This window comes from Schistocerca americana, chromosome X (genome assembly GCF_021461395.2).
Source record: "Schistocerca americana isolate TAMUIC-IGC-003095 chromosome X, iqSchAmer2.1, whole genome shotgun sequence".
In the NCBI taxonomy this organism is placed as follows: Eukaryota; Metazoa; Arthropoda; class Insecta; order Orthoptera; family Acrididae; genus Schistocerca; species Schistocerca americana.
Window position 1 is genome coordinate 926006085 of NC_060130.1, and position 25701 is coordinate 926031785.

The window sequence follows — 25701 nt, forward strand, 5'->3', positions numbered from 1 at the left end:
CATATTAGGTGCATTGTGTTGCCACCTACCGCCAGGTACTCCATATCAGCAACCTCAGTAGTCATTAGACATCATGAGAGAGCAGAATGGGGTGCTCTGCGGAACTCATGGACTTCGAAGGTGATCAGGTGATTGGGTGTCACTTGTTTCATATGTCAGTATGCGAGATTTCCACACTCCTAAACATCCTTAGGTCCACTGATTCTGATGTGATAGTGAAATGGAAATGTGAAGGGACACATACAGCACAAAATCATACACACCAACCTCGTCTGTTGACAGGCAGAGACTGCCGACAGTTGAAGAGGGTCATAATGTTTAATAGGCAGACATCAATCCAGACTGTCATACAGGAATTCCAAACTGCATCAGGAGCCATTGCAAGTACTGTGACAGTTAGGGAGGAGGTGAGAAACTTGCCATATGATAATTTCATTTTCAGTGGAATTCAGTGGCAGGATGAACAGGGCTTCTGGTATGGTGAGTTCAGGGTTATAAATACAAAATCAAATAGAAATAAAGCAGTATTAGATCTAATAATGAGTAAGGAGACAGAAATGTGGATAAGATACTATGAGCACCACAATGAAAACACTTTCATAGCCAAGATAGGCCCAAAGCCAATACCCACCACTGTAGAACAACTTTTGTATGCCGCATAGCTCCGCATATGATGAGATTATATATATATATATATATATATATATATATATATATCTATATATGATGAGATAAAAGAAATTATTTAGATAGTTTAGTGGGAAGGAAACTTAACTGTGATGGGTTACTGGAACTCGAGAAGAGGAAGAGAATGAAAAATAGCAAGAAATAGGCTGGGGGAAAGGGATGAAAGAGGAAACCACCCAGTAGAATTCTGCACAGAGTACAATTTACTCATCACTAACACTTCACCGAGCGAGGTGGCGCAATAGTTAGCACACTGGACTCACATCCAGGAGAACAATGATTCAAACCTGTGTCTGCCCATCCTGATTTAGGCTTTTCATGATTTCCCTAAATTGATTCAGGCAAATGCTGGGATGGTTCCTTTGAAACGGCATGGCACGGCAAACTTTCTTCCCCATCCTTCCCTAATCCAATGGGACTGATGACCTCACTGTTTGGTCCCCTCCACCAAAACAACCAACCAACCAAGCTAACACTCTAAGTGCCATGAAAGAAAGTTGTATATGTGGCAGGGACATGGAGACACTGGAAGATTTCAGAATGATTATACAATGGTGAGAGAAAGGTTTTGGAGCCAGATTTTAAACTGGAATACATTTCCAGGGACAGATATGGAGCCTGGCCACAATTTATTGGTTATCAATTGTAGGTTATAGCTGAAGAATTTGCAAAAAGGTGGGAAATTAAGGAGATGTGTCCTGGATAAATTAAAGTTACCAGAGGTTACAGAGTGTTTCGAAGGGAATATTAGGCAGTGATTGACTGAAACAGGAGAAAGGAATATGGTAGAAGACAAATAGGCAGCTTTGAGAGATGAAATAGTGAAGGTAGTAGAGGATCAAATATGCAAAAAGACAAGGCCTTGTAGAAATCCTTGGGTAACACATGAGAGATTGAATTTAATCGGTAAAACAAGAATATATAAAAATGCAGCAAATGAAGCACACAAAAGGGAATGCAAAATTCTAAAAAAATGAGATTGACAGGAAAAGCAAAATGGCTAAGCAGTAGTGGCTAAAGGACAAATGTTAGTTTATAGAAGCATGTACAACTAGGGGGAAGATAGATTCCACCTACAGAAAAATTAAAGAGGCCTTGGGAGAAATGTGAAGCAGTTGTATTAATATCAAGAGCTCAGATGGAAAACCAGAACTAAGTGAAAAAGGGTAACCTGAAACACTGAAGAATTATATAAAGGTGCTATACAAGGGTAATGATCTTGATGGCAATATTATAGAAAGGGAAGAGGAAGAAGATGAATATGATATGTGAGATATTACACTGTAAGAAGAATTTGACAGAGCATTGAAATACCCAAGTCAAAACAAGGTTGCTGGAGTAGACGACATTCCTTCAGAACTGCTGATATCCTTGGCAGAGCCACACAATACAAACCAACTCCAATTGGTGTGAAATACATACGAGACAGAGGAAATATCCTCAGATTTCAAGAAGAATGTAACAATTTCCATTCCAAACAAAGCAAGTGGTGAAAGGTGTGAATATTACCTAACAAGTTACAGTGGCAAAATACTGACACAAATTATTTACAGAAGAATGGAAAAATTGGTAGAAGCTGACCCCAGGGAAGATCAGTTTGAGTTCCAGAGAGATGCTGAAACCACGAGGCAGTACTGACCCTATGGCTTATCTTAGAAGATAGGTTTAAGAAAGGCAAACCTACATTGATAGCATTTGTAGATTTAAAGAAAGTTTTTGACAATGTTGACTGGAATACACTCCTTAAATTTCTGAAAATAGCGGGTATAAAACACTGAGAGTGAAAGGTTATTTATAGCTCGTATAGAAATAAATGGCAGTTAAAAGAGTTGAAGGGCATGAAAAGTAATCAGCAGTTGAGAAGGAAGTGAGGCAGTGTGGTAACTTCTCAGTGTTATTCAGTCTGTACATTAAGCAAGTTGTGAACAAAAACAATCGGAAATTTGGAGATGCAATTTAAGCTCAGGCAGAAGAAACAAAGACTTTGAGGTTTGCTGATGACACTGTAATTCTGACAGAGATGGTCACTTGGAAGTGCAGTTGAATGGAATCAACAGTATTTTGAAACGAGGATATAGAATGAACATTAATAAAAGCAAAATGAAGGTAATGGAATGTCAAATTAGGTGAGGTGATGCTAGGCAATTTGTATTAAGAAATGAAACACAAAGTTGCATTTTGCTATTTGGACAGTGGAATAACTTATAATGGGCAAAGTAGAGAGGATGTAAAATGCAGAATGGCAATGTCAAGAAAAAAAATTTCTGAAGAAGCCACTGAACATAAATTTAAGCGTTTCTCTATTTCTCTCCAATTTCTCTATTTTGTGATATCTGGAACTTCAGTTATTTTGATCTTTCAGCACTACCTGTCTGGATGAAGCCATTAATAAAAAAATTTTTTTTTAATTAGCTCCTCTCACATCACTAATTACAGGAATTTCATGTGTGATTATAACCTCCCATTCCTGCTACTCTCACAGCTAAAAAATTGGCTAACCTGTATGTCCCCTACCTATCACACTGTAGATCATATTTTGTGTATTACCACTTCCCACTAGCATCAACTGGTGCAGCTATAATGAAAGTTCCCTCTAAAGTGTGCAACAAGCCTCTCTGTTCGCAGTTAGCTCACTGTACAACTTTGTCAAGCCATGACTGATAATGCCACCGAAGAACATCAATAAGACCCACATTAGTGTGCATAGTTGCTCCTCCTAAAATGTCCAGGTCTCTCCTGATGTGACACATTTCATTCCTAGCAAGGCTGTTACCTGCTTCTACCCTGCCAACCCCCTTCCTCCACCACTACACCCACTGCCTCCACCTCCCCTCCCCCCCCCCCCCAAACAACTGTTAGTACCTGCTCCTCCTCATTTAAATATCCACATATTACTTTAATATCCTCTATGACCTGGTCAAGTCTCATACTTGGCATCACAAAATTTGGGACCAGGAGTCCTGATCCTAATTTGTCCTCAAACTGTTGACCGACACCCTTCTCATGACTGCCACCTAGCAGGAAGTTAGCTTGTTTGTTTGTTTACTTATTCTCCCCCCCCCCCCCCCCCCCATCTGGTTTCATTTCTGATCTCGCTGAAATCTTCTTCCTATCAGTCTGCTATTCCCCGTTTCCATCTATTGCTGCAATCTATGAAAACAGTATATTAAGCCTATATTGGAACATATCATACCACATACCACATTTACTGCAATAATAGTCGACTCAAGGCCACAACAAAAAGCAACTGAAACAAAGTCTACTAAACTGTTCAAGTGAAATCAGGAGAACTCAGTAAAATGAATTTGCACATTATGAAATTCTTAATAAAACCAAGTGTCACGTTTGTGTATCACACATACCTTTCCAGGATTTGGTACAACCTTTTTAGGAATAATGAACTTTTTGGTAACACACTGGGCAGCTTCATGAGCAACCCGTTTCTTTCCAATTACTGGTTTATCATCCTCTTTTTCTTCCTGTAACATAACAAGCACAACATCAGATAACATGTACAACAGTTCTGTTATTTAAAAGCGAGAATGATAAATTACATTTTACACAAAGCACATATTGAATGAGCTATAAAAAAATGAGGAAATGCAGCAGCACAGCATTAACATAAGTGTCTTTCATAAACTTTTTACAATAAACCATAAGTCCACATGAACTGGGGAGTACTAAATCCACCTTTTTTTTTAATTTTCAGATTCTGAAAGTCAAGTTAACATCAATAATAACAAAAGTAAAGCATTCCAAGCAACAGATTAATTAATTTTTTCAACAAACAGTGTGAATAAGATACAACATAAACCATCGATACATTAGCGCAGAGGGAACCTTAAAGGATAAATCACCTCAGTTGTTAAATCAAATTAGCAGTCTCAAGCATTCAATTATTTCCATACACATATTTTATGCGGAGAGCGGATAGCTTCTGAAATGTTGCAAATGTGAACTTGGTAATTTTAACACTTACGGAAACTAGTCACTGGAAAACAATACTACACTTACCATCAGCACTACAAACACGACCCCCCCCCCCCCCCCCCCCCCCGGTCCCGCCACCCCCAACGCATCACCGTTTATGCATTTAATGCCACTCTTTACTGATCAAACTTGCTCCATCATCTCCTACACCCATTTTCACACTGTGCCCAGTACACAACTTCATTTTCTGTTTACAATGTCATCACTAAAATCCATCTTCCCTGCTTCTTTTACTATGGAACCCAATATGAAGTGGTGTGGACCATGATCTTCATTTCTTGGAGCCCAATTTTCTGACTTTTCAAAGTTTCTTCGTATCCACACAGCATTCAACCTTTGCTCAAATTGTCTGGTCAATATAAATAATAGCACCTTCACAGGGGATTTTACAATTATCCATGTGTCCCAAAAATGAGGCTGTCTTTCACAGGTTGTAGCATATGTTTGATGTTCATCAGCTGTTCCATGTTCGGAAGGGACTGCAGGTGGTTTCTCAGCTGGCTCTCTCTCCCATCCCATCCCCAACCCCCAAATTGTCTGTTCCTTAAATTTTGGTAAGTACATGCTGATTTTTTTTATTACAGCTATTTTTCTCGAACACTTTTTTAAGATGTTTTATTTCAGACTCTAATGCCTACAATTGGTATATATTGTGAATTCAAAACAAAGTTTAGGTATTAATTTGACACGGAAACAAGATCATTGTCTATCTCCTTCGCTGAAAGATTAATAACAAACTGGGAAACAACAATGGTGTATTCAGAATGAGATTTTCACTCTGCAGTGGAATGTGTGCTGATATGAAACTTTCTGGCAGGTTAAAACTGTGTGCCGGACTGACTGAGACTCAAACTCGGGACCTTTGCCTTTTGCAGGCAAGTGCTCTACCAACTGAGCTCTGTTGGTAGAGCACTTGCCCGCGAAAGGCAAAGGTCCCAAGTTCGAGTCTCGGTCCGGCACACAGTTTTAATCTGCCAGGAAGTATCATATCAGCGCACACTCCACTGCAGAGTGAAAATCTCATTCTGGAAACATCCCCCAGGCTGTGGCTAAGCCATGTCTCCACAATTTCTTTCAGGAGTGCTAGTTCTGCAAGGTCTGCAGGAGAGCTTCTGTTAAGTTTGAAAGGTAGGAGACGAGATACTGGCAGAAGTAAAGCTGTGAGGACGGGGTGTGAGTCGTGCTTGGGTAGCTCAGTTGATAGAGCACATGCCTGCGAAAGACAAAGGTCCCGAGTTCGAGTCTCGGTCCAGCACACAGTTTTAATCTGCCAAGAAGTTTCACAATGGTGTAGTTGTGCTGCTAGTTTGACAACCAATCATTCAAATTTACATGTTTGCTTTGCTACAAATTTTTATCTGTGCGTTCCCTGATAGGCTGTAGCTATACATCTGGCTGTTACTTAGGAAACAAGGAATAATCTTAAGAGAAAAATAGGCAAGAATCAATGGATTTAATACTTTTTTTACTGCGTTTCTTTCTGTCTTATGGTGGCGAGGTTTGTCCTCCACAGTCTGTGAATCGATAAAAGCATGCAATAATCTCTTTGTCCAGGCAGTATTTTATGAATTTTCTATGAACTTAGCAAATGCATTCTTCCAAGCCACTGTTTCTGTTACTGACAAAACCTGCATATTATATCCTTCTACAGAGGATCGTTAAGTGAGCTCAGAGTTGCAGCAGACTTGGTGGATACAAGTATCCAAGTCACACTTACATGACTTCAATCATCATTGTCAAATGGGGTGTAAGCTTACTCCTAGGATTCCTATGCACAGTGAGGCAATCCCAAATATACCTAGAAGCAGTAAACATGCCAAGGTGCAGTTTTCACTATGCTATAGTAATGTGGTGAATTTTCAGAGATATGCATCTAATTTTTAACGTATATAGCAGCCGAATTATTTTAAATGTACCTATATGTATCTTTTGCAACATTGGAAACAGTCTCTGAAGAGGACTTCAATGATGTAACGTGTGGAATTTGATCAAATAATAACAAGGTAACAGCGCTGCAAACCACTGTCCTGCTGTTAGGCGAATATATCCCCAAAATGTCTATCCCACTGTATCAAACCTTGCAAACAAGTAACCCTAGTGGAGTTTGTGTATTTCCTTGTGCACTCGAAGCCCACGAGTCTGTGCTCTGCTGTTGTACTGACCAGACTACTACTCGTGAAGCTATTCAGCCTTTCACAATGTATATGACAGTCAAGAAGAGGATACGATTTTCATTTATGGCAAATATTGTGAAACTATTACAGCAGTGGCTGCTGCATGCTGAAAGATATCCTTATCATATCAAGCCCTCAAACTCTGTCTTTGTAACATAAAAAAAAAATCAAGAAATAGGAAGTTCAATGAATAAAATATGCTAGTGAAAAAGAACTACAATTGATGAGAAAAATGCAAGTAACATACCAGCAGCGGTAAAACAACCCATATGTTATTGCAACACACCTTTAATGTGCCAGTGGGATAAGCCAAATGGGTGTTCTGCAAATATTACATTCCAATGCACTTAATCCTTTCCACGTTTTGCTCCATCAACAGTGTCATGGCGGTGACTTTCAGACTTGGTTACATCTCTCTGAATGGTATCTACAAAAAATTTAAAGTGATGTGGAGCTCCTATACAAGATATTGATTCTGGATGAAGCATCATTTACAGACCATCAGCAACTCAATCGTAGCAATATGCACTACTCGTCAGTTGAATATCTGCTTTGGCTAAAGGAAGTGGGTAAACACCAACCTCTGTCTATCAGTATGTGCAGCAAACATCTACTGCCCATACAGATATGCTGCCACAGTTACTGGAAGACTTTCCACTCACTATAAGGCAATCCATGTGGTAACACCATTACGGATGTCCCATACATTCAGTGTGCTATCTGATGCTGGGGGAGAAACTGAGCCAGATCAGACTGCACCTTCTGCCAGGATAGTGCCTGCTCCTTCAGCAAGGTCTGGACAGGCGCGTGGGGGTAGGGGTTTGTTAGTTATTGGGAGCTCCAATGTTAACATAGCGGCTAGAGCGGGGAAGAAGTCCAACGTTCACTCGGTGTGCTTGCTGGGGGGGCTTGTCCAGGATGTGGAAGAGGCTCTTCCAGCAGCTATCGAGTGTGCAGGGTGCAGCCAGCTGCAGTGTCATTAATGAATATCTTCATAGTCAGCTCCAAGCATTCACCGCGGGACACAAAGATATTGAGCATCTTTGGTTGCTAGAGAAGTATGTGCCTAGCAAAAGTATAGGGGATAGGGGAGGGAAAGGATCCACCTTGGTACAACAAACATATTAGGAAGTTGCTGAGAAGCAGAGAATTTTGCACAGGCGTTTTAAACGTAGTCACTGCACCGCTGACAAACAGAAATTATGCGAAATGAAAGCAGCTGTCAGAAGGACAATGAGAGACTCTTAACGAATTTGAAAGCAATACTTTACCAGCAGATTCTAAAAATAACCCCAAAAAATTTCGGTCGTACGTAAAATCTATGAATGTTACAAATAATTCCATACCTTCTCTTGCTGACAGTATGGGTAATGTAACTGATGATGATAAACAGAAGGCCGAAATTCTAAACCTAGCTTTCAAAAACTCGTTTACAATAGAGGACTGCAGCACCATTCCCCCTTTCAATTATCGAACAAATGAAAGGATGGCTGACATAGTGTTTAGTGTATCTGGATTGTAAAACAGCTAAGATCCTTAGACGCCAGAAAGGCATCTGGCCCAGACGGTATCCTCGTAAGATTTTATGTTGACTATGCTACAAATATAGCTCCATTCTTATCCATTACCTATCAGAGATCACTGGAACAGCGGAAAGTTCCACAGGACTGGAAGAAGGCCCAGGTCATAGGAATCTATAAAAAGGGTAGAAAATCGGATGCATATAATTACCAGCCAATTTCACTGACATCGATTTGTTGTAGAATCATGGAACATATTTTGTGTTCAGACATAATGACCTTTCTAGATTCTGAGAAGCTCATCTGCAGAAACCAGCACGGTTTTAGGAAACAGCGGTCATGCGAGACACAACTTGCCCTCTTTGTGCATGATATACAACAGGCTCTAGATACCGGCTCCCAGGTTGATGCCATATTTCTCGACTTTCGAAAGGCGTTCGGCTCAGTTCCGCACTGTCGCCTACTACAAAAAGTGCGCGCTTATGGTCTATCCAATGACATATGCAGTTGGATAGTAAGTTTTCTAACAGACAGGGATTAGTATGTTGTCCAGAATGGGGTAACTTCAACAGAAACAAGAGTAACTTCAGGTGTGCCCCAGAGCAGCGTAATAGGTCCTCTGCTTTTCACGATTTACATAAACGATCTGATTGATGATATTGACAGTGGCCTTAGACTGTTTGTCGGTGATGCTGTAGTCTACAGGAAAGTAGTATCACACGAAAGTTGATGAGGATTTGCAGAAAATAAATGTGTGGTGTAACGACTCGCAGTTATCTCTCAATATTAGTAAGTGTAACCTACTGCGTATAACAAGGCAAAAATCCCCATTAATGTATGAGTAAAAAATAAATGATCAGTCTTTGGAAGCAGTAACATCCATCAAGTATCTGGGTGTGACTATTCAAAATGATCTCAAATGGAATGATCAGATTACACAAGTAACGGGTAAGGCGAACTCTAGATTGCGGTTTATTGGTAGAATCCTGAAGTGATGCAGTCCTTCAACAAAGGAAATAGCTTACAATACGTTAGTTCGTCCACCCTTACCATTTGGGTCTGATTCAAGAGATTGAGAAGGTCCAAAGAAGAGCAGCAAGATTCGTGACTGGTACATTTAGCCATAGCGAGAGCATTACAACTCTCATAGAAAGTTTGAAGTGGAACACACTTGCAGATAGACGACGCGCTAAACAGAAGGGGCTGCCCACTAAATTCCGAAATCCAATCTTCACCGAGGATGTAGTGCATATATTACTACCACCAACTTTCAAATTGCGTAATGATCATCATTCAAAGATAAGGGAAATAAGAGCTTGTACTGAGGCGTTCAGACAGTCGTTTCTCCCTTGCGCGATCCGAGAGTGGAACAGAGGGGGAGGGGGGGGGGGGGATATGACTCAGGCGCAAATTGTGCCCTCCATCACACACCGCTTGGTGGCTAGCAGAGTATATATGTAGATACATTCCGCAGAGATAATTATAGTCCATCTTAACAAAACATCTGGATTGGCCATTCAGGAAACACAACAATATGGCCTGCACACTCACCAGACTTAACACTTCTAGACTTTTATCGGTGGGTTTAGATAAAATTCAACATGCAGTATTGTCTGTCCAGAAATCCTTTACAGCACGTATCAATACTCAGTACCAACATCTTGAGCACTTGATATCACAGTCAAAATAAGAAACACACAATTCATACCTGTGTTAACATGTTTGCTTACATTTGGTACAGTGGGGCAGATGTTTGTGAGACCTCTTCTTCTGATGAAGGGAGAGTGATTTGTCGCACTGTTTGTTTTCTTGTTACTATTTGATCAAGTTCCATACGTGTTTTATCACTGAAGTCCTGTTCGAAGGTTCTTCTCATACCATAGAAAAAATATACACTTCCATAAAAAAACTAAAAAAGAATGTTTCACAATTCAGCAGCTATAAACGTTAAAAATTATTTGTGTATGTCACAAAATTCACCATAAGTCTGCTATAAATTCTCAAAAACTGCACCTCAACATATTTACTCATTCTGGATATATATTAGGTGGCCTGTATTAGCTGTCTCACTCTGTAAAGAGGCAGAGGCTGAGAAGCTTCGCAAATGTTTAACATACATAGGCTTGGTAGTTTTAATATCTATGGAAACTAGCAGCCATAAAAGAGAGCCGCACCTACAGCTGGACCAATGAAATAAAAGCAAAGGTAACATGGCCAGTGAGCTTCACACAATCATTTCTGCAGCTACTTTCACTTTTTTATGGCCAGTCTTACTTGCTTTTCTATGTCCAGTGCCCAATTCCACATTGTGACTTAAATAATCTTAATCTTCAGTAAAGTGGTTGTCATGGAGGTGCATTATAGAATCCAAATATGGGGTGGCTAAGGACGGGATCCTCATTTCATGAAACTAGATTTTATGGCCACTTTCAAAACTGTGCTCAATCATTGATGATTATTTCAATCACAGATTTAAGTAAAATTCACATTCTGCACACCATTCAGCCAACTTTTGAATGGATGATATACTGAACACCATTTCATACATGATTTGTAAGGTGCAGGATTCCTCAGACAAACTGTCTGAACTTATGACAAAGTAATACAAGTACACGCTGAAAAGGAATGCCTTCGAATTTTTTATATGAAAATTCTTAATGCTTTTTAAATAAGATAAATGTTATTAACATTCTCCAGCTTTATTCTCCATGTCTGCATATTTATTCCTCAACATAGGCACCCAGGCAACGAACACATTTCCCCCAACTAGAGACCTCTCCCAACTAGCGACCAGTTTGGTGATGCCATCACTGTAGAATATTTTAATTTAGTGGCGGAGCCACAACCTCACCTCTGCTTTCACCACTTCATCACTAACAAAATGAAGCTTTTGAAGGTGGTCTTTCAAGTTCTGGAAATGGATGAATACTGGATTGTACCAAATAGGAAGAGTATGAAAGATGATCCATGACAGTGAACCAAAGGCATCAGATCATTGTATATGTCACAGTGCTCATGTGTGGACGAACGCTCTGAATTCAAAACTTGATTACAGCATGCTGTTTCTCATGCACCAACCTAGTTAAGTAACAAAAAATGGTTCAAATGGCTCTGAGCACTATGGGACTTAACATCTGAGGTAATCAGTCCCCTAGAACTTAGAACTACTTAAACCTAACTAACCTAAGGACATCACACACATCCATGCCCGAGGCAGGATTCGAACCTGCGACCGTAGTGGTCGCGCGGTTCCAGACTGAAGCGCCTAGAACCACTCGGCCACACCGCCGGCAGTTAAGTAAAACACTACCATGTTACACACTACAATTCAGAGTCCTCTAATGGCAGAGGTCAGCGAATATGTATACATGAAGGATCAAGATGTAGAACATTTATAACATTTATTTTATTCAAAAAACTTTACAAGTTTTCACATACAAAATTCGGAGGCCTTACATTTCAGCATGCCTTCATATACCTGTATGGCAGGGAATGTTATGAGATGACAATTGGTACAGAAATGTGTTCCCACTGTTGTCTATGGTGCAATCCAGTTCCTTTTATACAATTTTTCTGGTAGAACGATGACACTTTCTTAATATAACCCCATGACGAAATAGCACTGCAGTGGTTTCTGGGTTGAAACTGGAGTTCTTGCTACCAATTAAAATCAAGCTTATTGATCTGACACTAGGTATAGCTGTTTCTCGCCACTAGTTTCCATACATGTTCACAATGCTGCTCTAAGTCTCCCTGTAAATCTCTTCTATAAAAAAATGAAAAAGAAATTATCTACTTGATTTACATATTTCACTATTATGTTCTTGTGGGACTGCAAGGGATTTTAAGTATAGAGAAACATTCATCCTGCTACTTTGCATTAATCACATTATGTGCAGTCTTCTGTTATCCATTACATAAAACTATGCTGTGTATATAAAAAAAAGTATCCTTCTGCATATGATTTCCTGCCTAATAGGTCGGCATGAATAGCTCTTAAAATTTATAAGTACATATTATATTTCATCTATCATTTTCAACACTAACTTTTATTACGGACAAGTATGTAACTAATGACAATGATGAAATGATGATGTAAAGTAGTGCTACTACAGTTACACCATCTATTGATAGACTGTTTACCTAACAGACACAAAAGGCGATTCCTATCATTACACTGTAAGTTTTCTCCATGTTAGGTCATTGTATCTAGTTGGTTGCTTGGTTGGTTTGGGGTATTGGGAGAGGAGGGGAGGGGGGAAGGGGGGGGGGGGGGGGGGGAACAAACACTAAAACCGTTATCAGACCCATCGGATTAGAGAAGGAGGGGGGAAGGAAGTGGGCTGTTCCCTTTCAAAGGAACCATCTCGGCAATTGCCGGAACTGATGTAAGGAAATCATGGAAAACCTAAATCAGGATGGCTGGATGCGGGTTTGAACCATCATTCTCCCGAATTTGAATCCAGCATGCTAACTACTGTGCCACCTCACTCGGTCGTATCTTGTTGCTGTTGCTATTTTGTTTAACTTCATGGTTTTCCTGACTATTTTTGACATACATGTCAATGTTATATTTAACACTTACGTAAAATGGTACGTATTCTTCTATTAAAAATAACTGTTGTGCAAATATGTTGCAACTACACTGTTTATTTACGACACGTATTTTTTGTGTACACTATTTACTGTATGTTCGTCAGGTCATTTGAAGAAGTGCAGAGCCCGAAACACGTAATGAGGAATAAAACAAACAGATCTAAAAAACATGTTGTACCTGCTTTTTCTGCGATCATCCAGTGTTTTCAAATTCCCTACAGTTTTTGTAATTTTAATAGACACATACATCCACCAAGACTTCCAGTCAAATTTATGATCTCTGAATTAGTCCAGATGTGGATCGTCCATCTCTAGTACGTACAGTCATGAGGATGAGTCACTAGTCATTGCTTGGGCAGCTCAGTCAGTAGAGCACTTGTCCGCTAAAGGCAAAAGTCCTGTGTTGGGATCTCAGTCCAGCACACGCAGCTTTCATCTGCCAGCAAATACCATTTGCAAAAAGAAGAAAGGGAAAACTTTTTTTATAGAAATCATTTTTTCTCATAATATTCACCTTTAATGTATACATACTTACTCACAAATTTGAACCAATAATTATGGAAACTTTTTTTCCACTCTGGTATTGGTGCCTAAAATCTACCATTTTGCAACAGTTCAAAAGCTTCTTGAGTTGATGAAAATCACTGTCCTTGCATTTTTGTTAGACATAATGAAATGAAAAAAAGTCACCAGGCACTCAATCAGGTGAATACAAGCAATCAGACATTACTTCAGTTTTTTTCCTCCATCTTATAATCAACTGTTTAACGTGCTGTGTGGCAACTGGCATTGTCATGATGATGAACAATCCAATATTTACAGTCCATCTTCTCAATTTTGTTGATGACTTGTGTCAAACAAATTGTCATACGCCATTCATCACTGACAGTTTGCTCATCTCCTAACGTGACGATCACAACTCGTCACGCATTAACCACAGAAATAAGCAATCATTTTCTAGTAAGTGCTTTGCAAATAAACCACATTTGTCAGTTTCGCTTCATCTCAGAATAGCGAGAACCCGATTGTTGCTCATTTTCCGGCACATATAAATATATCCAAATTATATCCTGTTACAATATCGCATCCCAATTTTGCATTTATATGGTCAAATTTTATAAGCATTTCCTCACACTGTTTTTGAGCTCCAGTCAAATTGTGCAGAATCCTTTAGGAACTAATCTTTTTCACTGATAAATGTTTGTGTGAAATCAAATTTATAGCAGTCTTTGACATGCTTACAGATACCTCTATCCTGAACTTGCCAATCTTCTTCCGTTGTGTCATGCACAGCGTCTATGTTATTTTGTAATGGGAATCAAATTTGATTAACCTTCACGGAAGTGCGGCTGTAACAAAATTCTGCAAATTGCTTGTAAACAGTGTTTTCTGAAAATTATTGATTGCCTAAAGATGAAGGAAGCAGTTTGAGGCATTGTTATTGAGTTAGGCATTCATAAAAATCATCTAACGTAAACCTTTGTGATAAATTTCCATTTTTTCACAACAGTTTCTTTAAACTCTCATAGTAAACAATCTACACGGCCAATTTCTCAGCTGCTATTGTTTTAACAACAAATGACAATTTGTAAACTAGTAGTAGTGTCGCATCTCAATTGTGCTACGTAGTGGACATTGGTAAAAACTTACAAGGCAACCCTGATACAATCATACATAGATCTTCACAGAAACTTTATTGTCTCACAAAATCATTTACTAATAGGACCCGGTATGGCATACTGGGTAGTGAATATTACAGAAACAAAAGTAACAACAAGTGTTCCCCAAAGATGACAATGGGACCACAGTATACACAAATAATTTATCAGATAGGGTCAGTGGCACTATTAGATTGTTCGTTGACAGTGCTGTTAGCTACATGAAAGTGCTGTCACTGGATAATCATATAGAAGTTCAAAAATCTTGGACAAAATATGCACTTGATACAATGAATGACAACGCTCTTGAAATATACATCAATCGAAAATAATGTCCATAATGAAAAGAGAGAACCCAATAGTATCTAATTGCAAGTTCAGTGGTGAACGTATGGGGGGAAAACCCACTCACAATGGAAATATTTCAGATCTTGTAGCTACAGGCTGGCCTGACCTTAGAGAAACCTAGGTATAGAAACAGAGATTAGTGATCAAGAGGTCATCACAGTCATAATAGTTACTCAAGTTAGTAAATCCACGATAAAGGCTAAAGAGCTTTTCCCCACAGTAAAGAAAAGATTGGCAGTTGTTTGCATTCTTTTTAGACAATGAATGATCATAATTTAGTTCCAATACGATTGGCATAAAGGAATTATGGGTAATGTTTAATCCAATTGTAAAATGCACTCTGGAGTACTATGTACCAAATAATCAGATGGAAAAGACCATTGTGGTGCATTACCAAAATTTGGAAAATGCCGAGGAAACAGAGACTCTGGCTCTCTTCTTTCAAAAAGAACATGGAAATGTTTACAGACAAACACTGATAGGCATTTGTGTGTTTATAAAAAGACTGGTACCTGAAGCACACAATAATATCACCATCACACATTAATGACAGATCTTGGTGAAAATCCTAGAAAATCCTTGTCCTACATAAAACTGCTTAGTTAGTTGAAGGCTTCTATTCAAGTACTCACTGGCTGTGCTGCTGTGGCAACAGAAACTAGCAAAAGGAAAGATGCAGACCTAAGTTTCATATTTAAAAAAAATCGTTCATGCGGGAGGGTTGTACAAACATATCACCTTTCAGCCACCACACAGAATCCCGTACAAATCACACAGATAGGCATCACTGACACTGAAAAGCAACTGACGGAGATCAAAACAAATAATTCGCCATATACGGATAGAATTCCGATTCGGCACTAGCCCAGGTTATAGTCCTAAACGACAGGAAAAATGAGTAGGTGCCTCACATATATTAGAAGGGCAAAAGAAGAGAGCCGCAAAATTACTGACGAATTTCATAAACAGCAGTTCATTGCAGAATTCTTTACCACATTTTAAATTCAAATATAATCAGTTTCTTTGAAGCAGAAAATCTTCTGCCCACAAATTAGCATAGATTTAGACAGCAGCACCTGAACAAAACTCAGCTTGCCCCATTCTCACGTTATCCTGTGAAACGGTGATGAAGGACAACAGGCAGATTCCATATTCCTAGACTTCTGGAAAACATTCAACACAGTGCCACTTGAACACTGTTAACATTAACAAAGGTATGAGCAGAAGAATAGGTTCTCAGATATGTGAGTGGCTCAAAGACTTCATACGTAATAGAACCCAGTACACTGTCCTGGACAGTGAGTATTCATCACAGACAAGGGTATTGTCAGAAGTGCCCCAGGGGAGTGTGATAGTATCATTCTTGTTCACTATGTACATAAAAAAATCTGACACACAGGGTGAGCAGCAATCTGCAACTGCTGATGACTATATAGCATATGGGAGTGTTATCATTGAGTGACTGCAGGATACAGGATGACTTAGATAAAATTTCTGTTTGGTGTGATGAATGGCAGCTTGCTCTTAATGTGGAAAACTGTAAGTGAATGCAGATGAGTAGGAAAAATAATCCTGCAACTTTCGAATACTGTATTAGTGATATTCTACTTGGCACAGTCACATCAATTAAATATCTGAGCATAATGTTGCAAAGTGACATGTAAAGAAAAGAGCATGTAATGTTGGTTGTAGGGAAGGTGAATGATAGACTTCAGTTTATTGGTAGAATTCTGGGGAAGTGTGGCTCATCTATGAATGAGAGTTCATACAGAACACTTGCATCAGCCATTCTTGAGTATTATTCAAGAGTTTGGAATTCTCACCAGGTCGGGTCATATGCAGCCAGATTTGTTACTGGTAGGTTTGATCAGCACATATTATGGAGATGCTTTGTGAACTCAAATTGGAATCCCTGAAGGGAAGAAGGTGTTATTTTTGCAAAACGCTAATCAGAAAGTTTAGTATTTGCAACATACTGCACATCAATTCTATAAGCACCAATGTAGATATTGTGCAAGAACCACGAAAACAAGATACGAGAAACCGGAACTCATACAGTAGCTATACTGTGAGTGGAATAGGAAAAGGGGTGGCTGGCTGTGATACAAGATAACCTCCACTACACACTGTATGGCGGCTTACAGTGTATGTAAGTAGTTGGGGACATAGGTACAGAATGTCACATTATTTGAAAAATTTAGGGCAATAGCAACAAATATATAAAATGGTAATCAAAAGGCAATGGGAAACTTAGACTTGTTGTAAGCATTCTGGAAAACTAAAGGATATCTGTAGAGAAAATAGCACATGTGATGCTGGAGCAATCAATTCTAGGGTACTACTACATTGTTTGGAGACCTTACCAAGTTGGCATGACCACAGATGCACTGCTGAATTGTAACAGGTCTGACAGATCCAGTCCAGTAAATGCACATGGTGATAAAGTATTTGAGATTACCGCTCAGCTGCAGATCATAGAAACCATTTGACCCAACTAGCTGGACGACTAATGATGTCAATACAGTCATGTCAGTTATGCCAATCTTTATGACAATACTTTCCAATTTTTGGCAAACTCATTCACTATGAATTATTTTTGACCTACAATTACTCTACACAGATGTCTTCGCATGATGTATCTAGGCCTTCATAACCCTAGATACACCCTCTCTCAATACATCTAATATGACAGCAGTATTTGACCCAGATGCTCCAACATCCATAATTCATTAAAAGTAAGGGAAGTCCCCTCGTTTTGTCTAACCCATGTTGCATCAGAACGAAAAGGAAAATACTTAACACTTTGGAGACCGAGCCTGAGCATAGCTTGGCCACAACTTTGTGTTAAAAAGACTGCACATGAGTATCTGTTGGGCCACAATTTTCTCAACATGCAAGCCACCTATTGATCAAAAACTGGACTTGTTTCACATGAGAACAAGTACGGAAGTCTCATGACCTGTCCCTTGACTGGTTCTGCCTTCTGTTATCAATTTCTAGAATTATTTTGAAAGAAACATTAGAGAAAGTAACAGCTGTTGTCATGAATGGCTGAGCTAAGATGATTGAATTGAATAATGTGATGTATCTATGCATTAGATTTTGCAGTTTTCTGTAATCCTGCTACAAATATGTCACATTTGTTGAGAGAGAGCAAAAAATTTGGACCTCAATACAGATAAATTTCTCAATAACACATCGTCCACTTTTTTGTCCAGGGGATAATTATATTTTCTGTCAATGTTGTTTTTAATTTGTAATCCATCAAAGAGCTACAGTAAACATGAAAAATAGATCTTGAAGCTTGGCCCTTTTTTGGTATGTGTTACTCTTGAAAATCCATCAAACGTATACATGCCAGTAATGCTTTAAATAACAACGTAAATAGCCAGTTTCCTTGGTCTAATATTCATCTACATGGCCAGTCTCAAAAGTGTTAACATATGCCTGTAGTACAACAGACTAGACTGTTTCACCTCAGTCACAAATGCCTCAAAGGGTATGTATGATAAAAGCGTAAACTGGCGAAAATGTGTTCAGAATATGACTGCTGTTGTCATTTAATAAATGTCTGTCTAGGAGATATTTAGGGTGGAAAGCAAGGGATGAAGTAGTACTTGGTATGAATCATAGTAAAGACAGCTTATGAGAAAGACTTTACAATTAAATTGCAGTATTTTCAAAATGGCCAAACTGACAAAACAGACCTGCGCATTACGAGTGGTTAGTAATGCTTATACAAACACTCCCCTCTGTCTTTCAGAGTTTAAAAGTTCCTCATCAACCTTCCTTAAAAATGTCAAGTTTGTTTCCAATCAGCTTCTTCATTGAGCAAATTTTGTAGCCACAGAGCACAACTAGATGATGATGGTGCTGTAAATGTTTATCTCTGTTCTATATGACTGTGCTCTGGAATAGATAAATCACTAATGCTGTCAAATGTACTCTGAAGTGCTTTCTATCAAATGAAATTATAAATTATCAATACAGTAATCGTTCCAGATTTTAAGTCACAGTTTAAACATTTCTCAATTCATCAGCAGAAAAATCACCAAAGCCAGTATTCCATATGTTTCCAAAGTGACTGGCAATTTGATGCACACCTGCCTTCCTTTCCTGCCAAGATAACATCCAGACGCATTTAAATGTGGCAATTACACATTAATAGTGGGATTAGCTGAGGTTTCTGATTATTTACACAACATAAATATTGATAACAGCAGCACCTAGTAATTGGATGATGATACTTCTCATCTTCTCCCATTTCCCTCGTGGTAGTATTGTTGTACTGTATTTATTTTCCCGATTATTGATTTTTTCCCCCACTACCACATCCTGATTTCTAGATTATATATAATTTTATATTATCACTTTTTATTATATAAATTTAACTGAGAATCTTCTCTGCCACACTTACTTGAATGTTTACAAACATAATTTAGTTCCTCAACCAAGTTATTTTTCCACATTTCCATTCACACATCTCCAATCATCCTCATTCATAGAGTTCTAAATGGCACATAGGATAACTGCTGTGGCAGATGCATTTGCCATGACATCGAATAATATGGCTGTAGCCTATGATTACACAATTAAATGCACAATTTTTTTCAGGTGTTTTTGGTCTGTAATCTAAGTCAGGCCATTTTGATGGGCTCCATTTATCCATACATATGCAAATGGCTTCACAGCTGCGACTATACAGTAAAGGAAACAAAATAAAGAGAAGTTTTATTTCATCATATAACAGCAAAGTTGGTAAAGTGTTATCATGCCGACAGAAATACTATATTTTCCTTCTAATATTACATGCCTGCTTTCACGCAAATATGAGTTTCATTTCTGCATAATTCCCTGGTCTACTTAATGACTATTTTCACTGACATGGGAGCAGCTAGTGGAAACAACAGTAGTAACTGTTCTGCATACAGAGTTTGCTTTAATATTTTTCTTACATACTTCTGTGGTGAAGTGAATAGTATCTGTGTTGAGTAGCATTTTTTAAACTTTTTTATATGTTTGTACAGTTTGAGAGAGCTGTATTCAGTAAGTACATATATAACAGCTTCTGGTCTCTCACTGTTTGTGACTTTCTTTTTTGTAGTATCACCTTTCTAATGTTACGCTTACATAGGAGAGTTATTCGGTCGCCTAGAATTGGAATAAGGTAAGGTGACTACGTTTGTGTGAGTGAGCACTGGACAGCCAGCCTAGAGTCCAGGGCCTAGGGCACAGCGCGGCCAGCCCCAGCTGAAGCAACCAGTACTGGTCACCCCAGGTACAACGGAGGTCAGCACGGCCAGATGTTGGTAAATCCAAGAGCAGGGAGCCCGTGTAGGGCCATTGCTCACATGCACCAGAAATGGTGCAGAATAGGGCAAATCGCAGAATATAGGGCAGTCTTAAATGTGGCTATTTACAACTCTTAGAAATTCAGTAATAAATCACAGTTTCATAACAAATAAAATCTGGCTATATCTGCCACATAAGAAAAATGATGGCACAGCCCATGACACAATGGTTTCAATACGTAAAAAACTATGAACCTTAAAATTAACAACTTTTAAACATTTCATCCAATTAAAACAAATAATGCCTCGAATGAAGCATGGCACTATAGCTTACATCTCTGGAAGTTACACATCTGTATCTATCTTATTAATTGACTTACTACTTCTTTATATCTTTTTCATTATGCAAATGTTCGTCCACAATAATATAACAACTGAATGCAGCATGAATATCCCATATCTTGTCATTCTTGTGTAACCACTTAAAGAGTATTTTACTATTTCTGCCAGTAACTTTACTTAAAAGTTGGCAATCACATGTGTTACTTGACATCACCATTGAAAAAAGTGTCAAAAGATGCTTCTAACAAACCCAAGTAATTGTTTGAACACTATTTTACTGTCATTTATTGTTATCACATATGCATGAGAATGCTGACTTATTTATTAATGAACAAACTATGATTTATTGTAAATGGTCTGAGTGTGGCAGAATGTTTAACATTTCTTTATTAAACATTGTACAGTATGTTGGTTTATTGATGAAAGCGGTCAAGTTGAGCCAATTCATGTCTGAAGAACATAAGAATGATGTATTTTTGGTGGGGATTGGAGTGAAACAGTGGTGGAACACTACTGGAGTCATATGGAGATAGACTTTTTTTGAGTGGAGAGCTCAAGGAAGTGATTCTGGACACTTTTATGACAGGGCTACAAGGAGGCAGATCTGCCAGAAGTAACAAGGTTGACTGGTTGGAAGAAAGGTGGGAGGGAAGACGGTAAGGGAGCAAACAACAATGTCAGCAGTCCCTCGATTCAAAAGTGGTGTATCCAGAAGTAGAGACACCAACTGAAAATGATTTCTGATCTAGTGTGTGTGGGCGTGTGTGTGTGTGTGTGTGTGTGTGTGTGGGTGGGTGTGTGTGTGTGTGTGTGTGGGCGTGCGCGCACACGCACTGTCTAATCCCGATGAAGGCCGACAAAAAGCTTACTTGTTGGACAGTCTCTCTGTTGTGCCTATCTACGCCTCAGCATCTCTGCTATACGAGTAGTAATCTAATTCTTTTCATAATACTGCCATTATTCCATCCTGGATTTTCTATTATTTCAACTGGGTAAGTTGATGCATACAAATCGATCACTGGGAGTTTTAACGAAAATCATCATGCTCAAGAGATGCTTACCAGAACTTTTACAATGGGATCTTATAAATAGTCCAACAAATTCCATTGATGAATTATTAGATTTTATTGAAAACTAGTTAGGCATTCAAGGTGGGATTCCATTGCTTCTGTTGAGTGGGCAGCCCATAGAGTTACTGTCCTTACAGGACTAGCTAGTATCTGTAAAACTATGACAGGAAAGCATTTTTTAATGTATTTTGTTAGGTTTGTGCATTTCTGTCTTTGCATTAAAGCTTGTGTCCCTACACACACTGTGTTTTAAATGATTGGATACCTAGCAACTTAAAAAAAAACCGGAAGCTTTTAGGTCGTTGTCAACATTCTTTTTCTTCGTTTGGGGTCACTTGGAAATCTAAACATGAAAAAACCATTTTTGCAATGGTTAGTGCAGTTTACAGCTGAGCAACCAGCCATATTTATGATGAATTCTTCAATACAGTTACTTAGAGATCTCTACTTGCATCATGACTCACATGTAAATTAGTACAAATATTCTATACACTTTGGGAAACACGGCGGACAGTTCAGCTCATGTTGTAGGAGTCTTACACTTCTCCTTGATGTCACTATGTCATGTTCCCAGGCTCCAGGAGAAATACAGGGATAGCCTACAGCACACTTCATGCAAATGTTACATCATTTACACATCACATGCTTTACTGAAAACTGAAAGAGAGGTCTATCGGCTTTCGCGATTGTTTGGTTCATAACACGCTATGCGAAAATAACGTTAAAAACAGTAAAATTGACCTCAAGTAGAGAGAAGTGGAGGTTATACCTTTCTTTACTTCAGGATACGTTGACCCCGAAGTTACATCGCTTATAAATTTGTAAAGCTCTGTTTTTTATGTGGGCTGGGCTGTGAATAGGGGAGAGATTAAAGTGTTGGCAATATTTAATTCCGAAACTTACACAAAAAGTTATACTCCCTATTCTTCCTAACACGCCTTAATCAACCCTGTAAGTGAAATGACTTAGTGATTAACAAAAGCTGAAGCCATCCAGCACTCAATTATTCAATGACATATGTATTCAACAGTATTCGTTAAGGTATCTTAGCAAAATAAGCTTATTTTTAGAACCTCTGAAAACTAGTTTCAGGAGTTGTTCTGTGATTAAAAAGGGTGGGGCATCTTATGCCCAACGAATAAATGCTGTGCCAAAACACCAACACATTGAGGGTCACTAGAAAAAGCGTCGCTGTTGGCAAAATGTGTTGTAATAAAATGACGAAAAGCGTAATATTGGTGGTTAAAGATGTACTTGAATTGAAGACGTTTGTTAGGAAAAGAAGTGTCCTAAAAGAATGCGTTCGTTTATTGCATTTTAAACACTTTACAGATGGCTGAGACTAAGTTATCTTTTCATACTGTTGCAAATGTGTTAGTCTTTTCTATGCTTATTATACTGAATGAAAGTTTGCCTTACTGGGTGATCGACGTAAGAAGAAGATATATAGTGTTCATCAAGCACCCAGCATCGAATGTTGAAGAAAGGAGTTCCTGCGGTCAACGATAAGTGCGTGTAACGTCAAAATGACGTCAGGTTTGCACAAAGTCTAGTGAACTGTAGGTTACTCGAAATACAGCCGCCCCCCCCCCCCCCAAAAAAAAGTAACTTATGACGTCACACTAGTCCACTTATCGCGGAACGCTCGACTCCTTGGGTCAACGGAAATCATATGTACTAGAAAAGGTACCCACCAAAGGTCTTAACTTTGTCGTGTGCTATCGAGAGCTTGCATGCATTTAAACAGGCAGTCAAGAATTATTAAACTCGTCTCAAACAGATACTCGCGTTTATCGTTAACGATAATAACCAATGGCAATGGCATTTCACGGCAATCGGGATGGGTCACGTGCTGTTGCTTGCTCGCCATTTTAGATATTCTGCACTGGACTTACCATGTTCTGTTGTTCCCTTATATGACAGTATACCGTTTCAAGCCAATGGCGCATTGAAAATTTATCACAAACGTTATTCTCGGTAGATTTATTATAATTAAATGTCGGTTAACGACACATCAGCGATAAAAACCCTTTAGGAGATCCAAAGATGAACAATGTTGAGGACAGGATTTGCATGTGACAGGCGTTCGTCCACATGATGCCTCTTTCCTCGTGTGCACTCGCTGACGCACGAGATAAATTACTACACAAAATATTTGGAAAGAAGGGATGAACGCACAGCGGTTCTCGTGTCACAAGTTCTGTCACTGCGAAAGCAGTCTGTCATGAACCCCCTTTTTTTGCTTGGAAGCTTGCATTGCGTTTAGTGCATTGAAAAGCCGACATAAAAACAAAACGCAAAAGCGATTGTAGGTAAAGAAACATATAAACAACAGACGTACATGAAATACAAAGTGATGATAACGTTTTGTCTGCAACTTTCAGGCGAAGGTTACGAGATTTTAGATTTTCTACTTGGGAAACTGCAACGATAAGGCTGGCAGTAAAATTTTGTTCGCTAGTAATTGGCGACTTAGAAACGCATTTGAATTATTTATTCCTCATTTCAAAACAAAGCATTTCAGTTCTATAGAATTCGTAACTCTTAATGTGGAATAACTGTAAACTATTATTTGAGTGTCTTATACCTCTGTTCACTGTAGGAAATGGGTAAGCTCGTAATTATTAGCATATTTTATTCCTACGATCATATTACAATTTGTATCTAGTAGCATCTATAAGTACTGCTCTCTCTTTCCATACCCATTGTGTTTTTCAGTTTCATATTTTTTGCGTCATCAGTGTGCTTCATTTCTATTTTTAGTAGTTTGTTGAGGACTAACGTACCTCATCAGTTCTTTCGTTCAGATGTCAGGCTCCACAGATGATGTACTTTACGTCGCCATTGCATGAATATTCGTCCACCGTTTCCGTATACACTTCCTTAAATTTTTGGCTTATTCTTCTCGGTTTTACTACTAGGAAAACTACGGAACCTTATTCTTTAAAGAAATATGATCAGCGTCTTTTTATCTAATACTGGACGCTCAGTGCAACACATCTCTAATTTTTATTCAAATAATCTTCGGAAGAGGTATCATCTATAAACTTATGCGTGCTTCTTTGAAGTCAACAAACATTAATGCACATAATTCGCTCCACAGCATAACCTCAACACACTACGTAATCAAACACATATGGGCCCAAGCTGCCTGTCGTCTGCTAAAAAGCAGAAAGAATGCGCATTAGGCGTATACACGGCCTCCATTTCCAGGTTATTACACATCCCTTGGAAATTTCTGCCCAAAGCTGAACTCAAACAAGGCATCGTGTAGACGCACCTTCAGAGATGTGTGGTTCTTATGTTAAAGGAAGTAGGTTCACATTCTGCTACGTGGAACCTTTTTTTCCTTTTTCTGGTTTGTAAAAGATTCTGGTTCTTTATTATTCATGTAATTGAAATATGCTCTGCAATATACGATGTGATTACATATAAGAGCATGGTCTCCCAGGAACAAGTTTCTTCGATTTTGTGACTTCAGTGTGATTGCAGAACGAAAGATGAAACTCCTGAAAGGGAAAAAACCAGAAATACTATTTGTATTCTAGCTTCTTACGAATACTCCGCTGTTTATTCTGAATATGTTGCGATTCCGGAGGGTGTGGTTGGCAGGAACTTAAGAGCACAGCTTAAATTGTTGCGACTGAAACTAGCAGCAATGACATTTACATTCTTGCTAGTGGCAAATACTCTGCTGTGATCGTATATTTACTTCAGCGGTCAAGACAAAGATCACACCACGCAACGAGTGATAACGAACTTTGTGCAAAATACAGAATGGACACTGATACTATGGTGTCCGACTGTGATTTGTACCATATTTTCCGTTTTACGCCTCGCTAAATTATCATTTAAAGACAAAATACACACTTAATTGTAGCAAGCAACACAATTCGCCAAAGATAATTATTCAGTACAAATTTTGCTGCAAATTATAAGAAAAGCATTGAGTGAATCTTTACAATACGTCATGTTCCAGAATCAGTAGCCAGCAACACGAACACTCACTTACTGAAAATATGGGA

At 38.7% G+C, this 25701-nt stretch overlaps 1 protein-coding gene across 1 annotated transcript in view; it reads right to left on the reverse strand.

Annotated features, from left to right (window-relative positions):
* Positions 1-25701, reverse strand: part of LOC124555203 (RNA exonuclease 1 homolog) — a 221774-nt gene that overhangs the window by 102926 nt on the left and 93147 nt on the right. The window contains exon 4 of the mRNA XM_047129048.1: positions 4050-4166. Within this exon, the coding sequence (XP_046985004.1) occupies positions 4050-4166 (117 nt within the window). The remainder of the gene's footprint in view (positions 1-4049; positions 4167-25701) is intronic.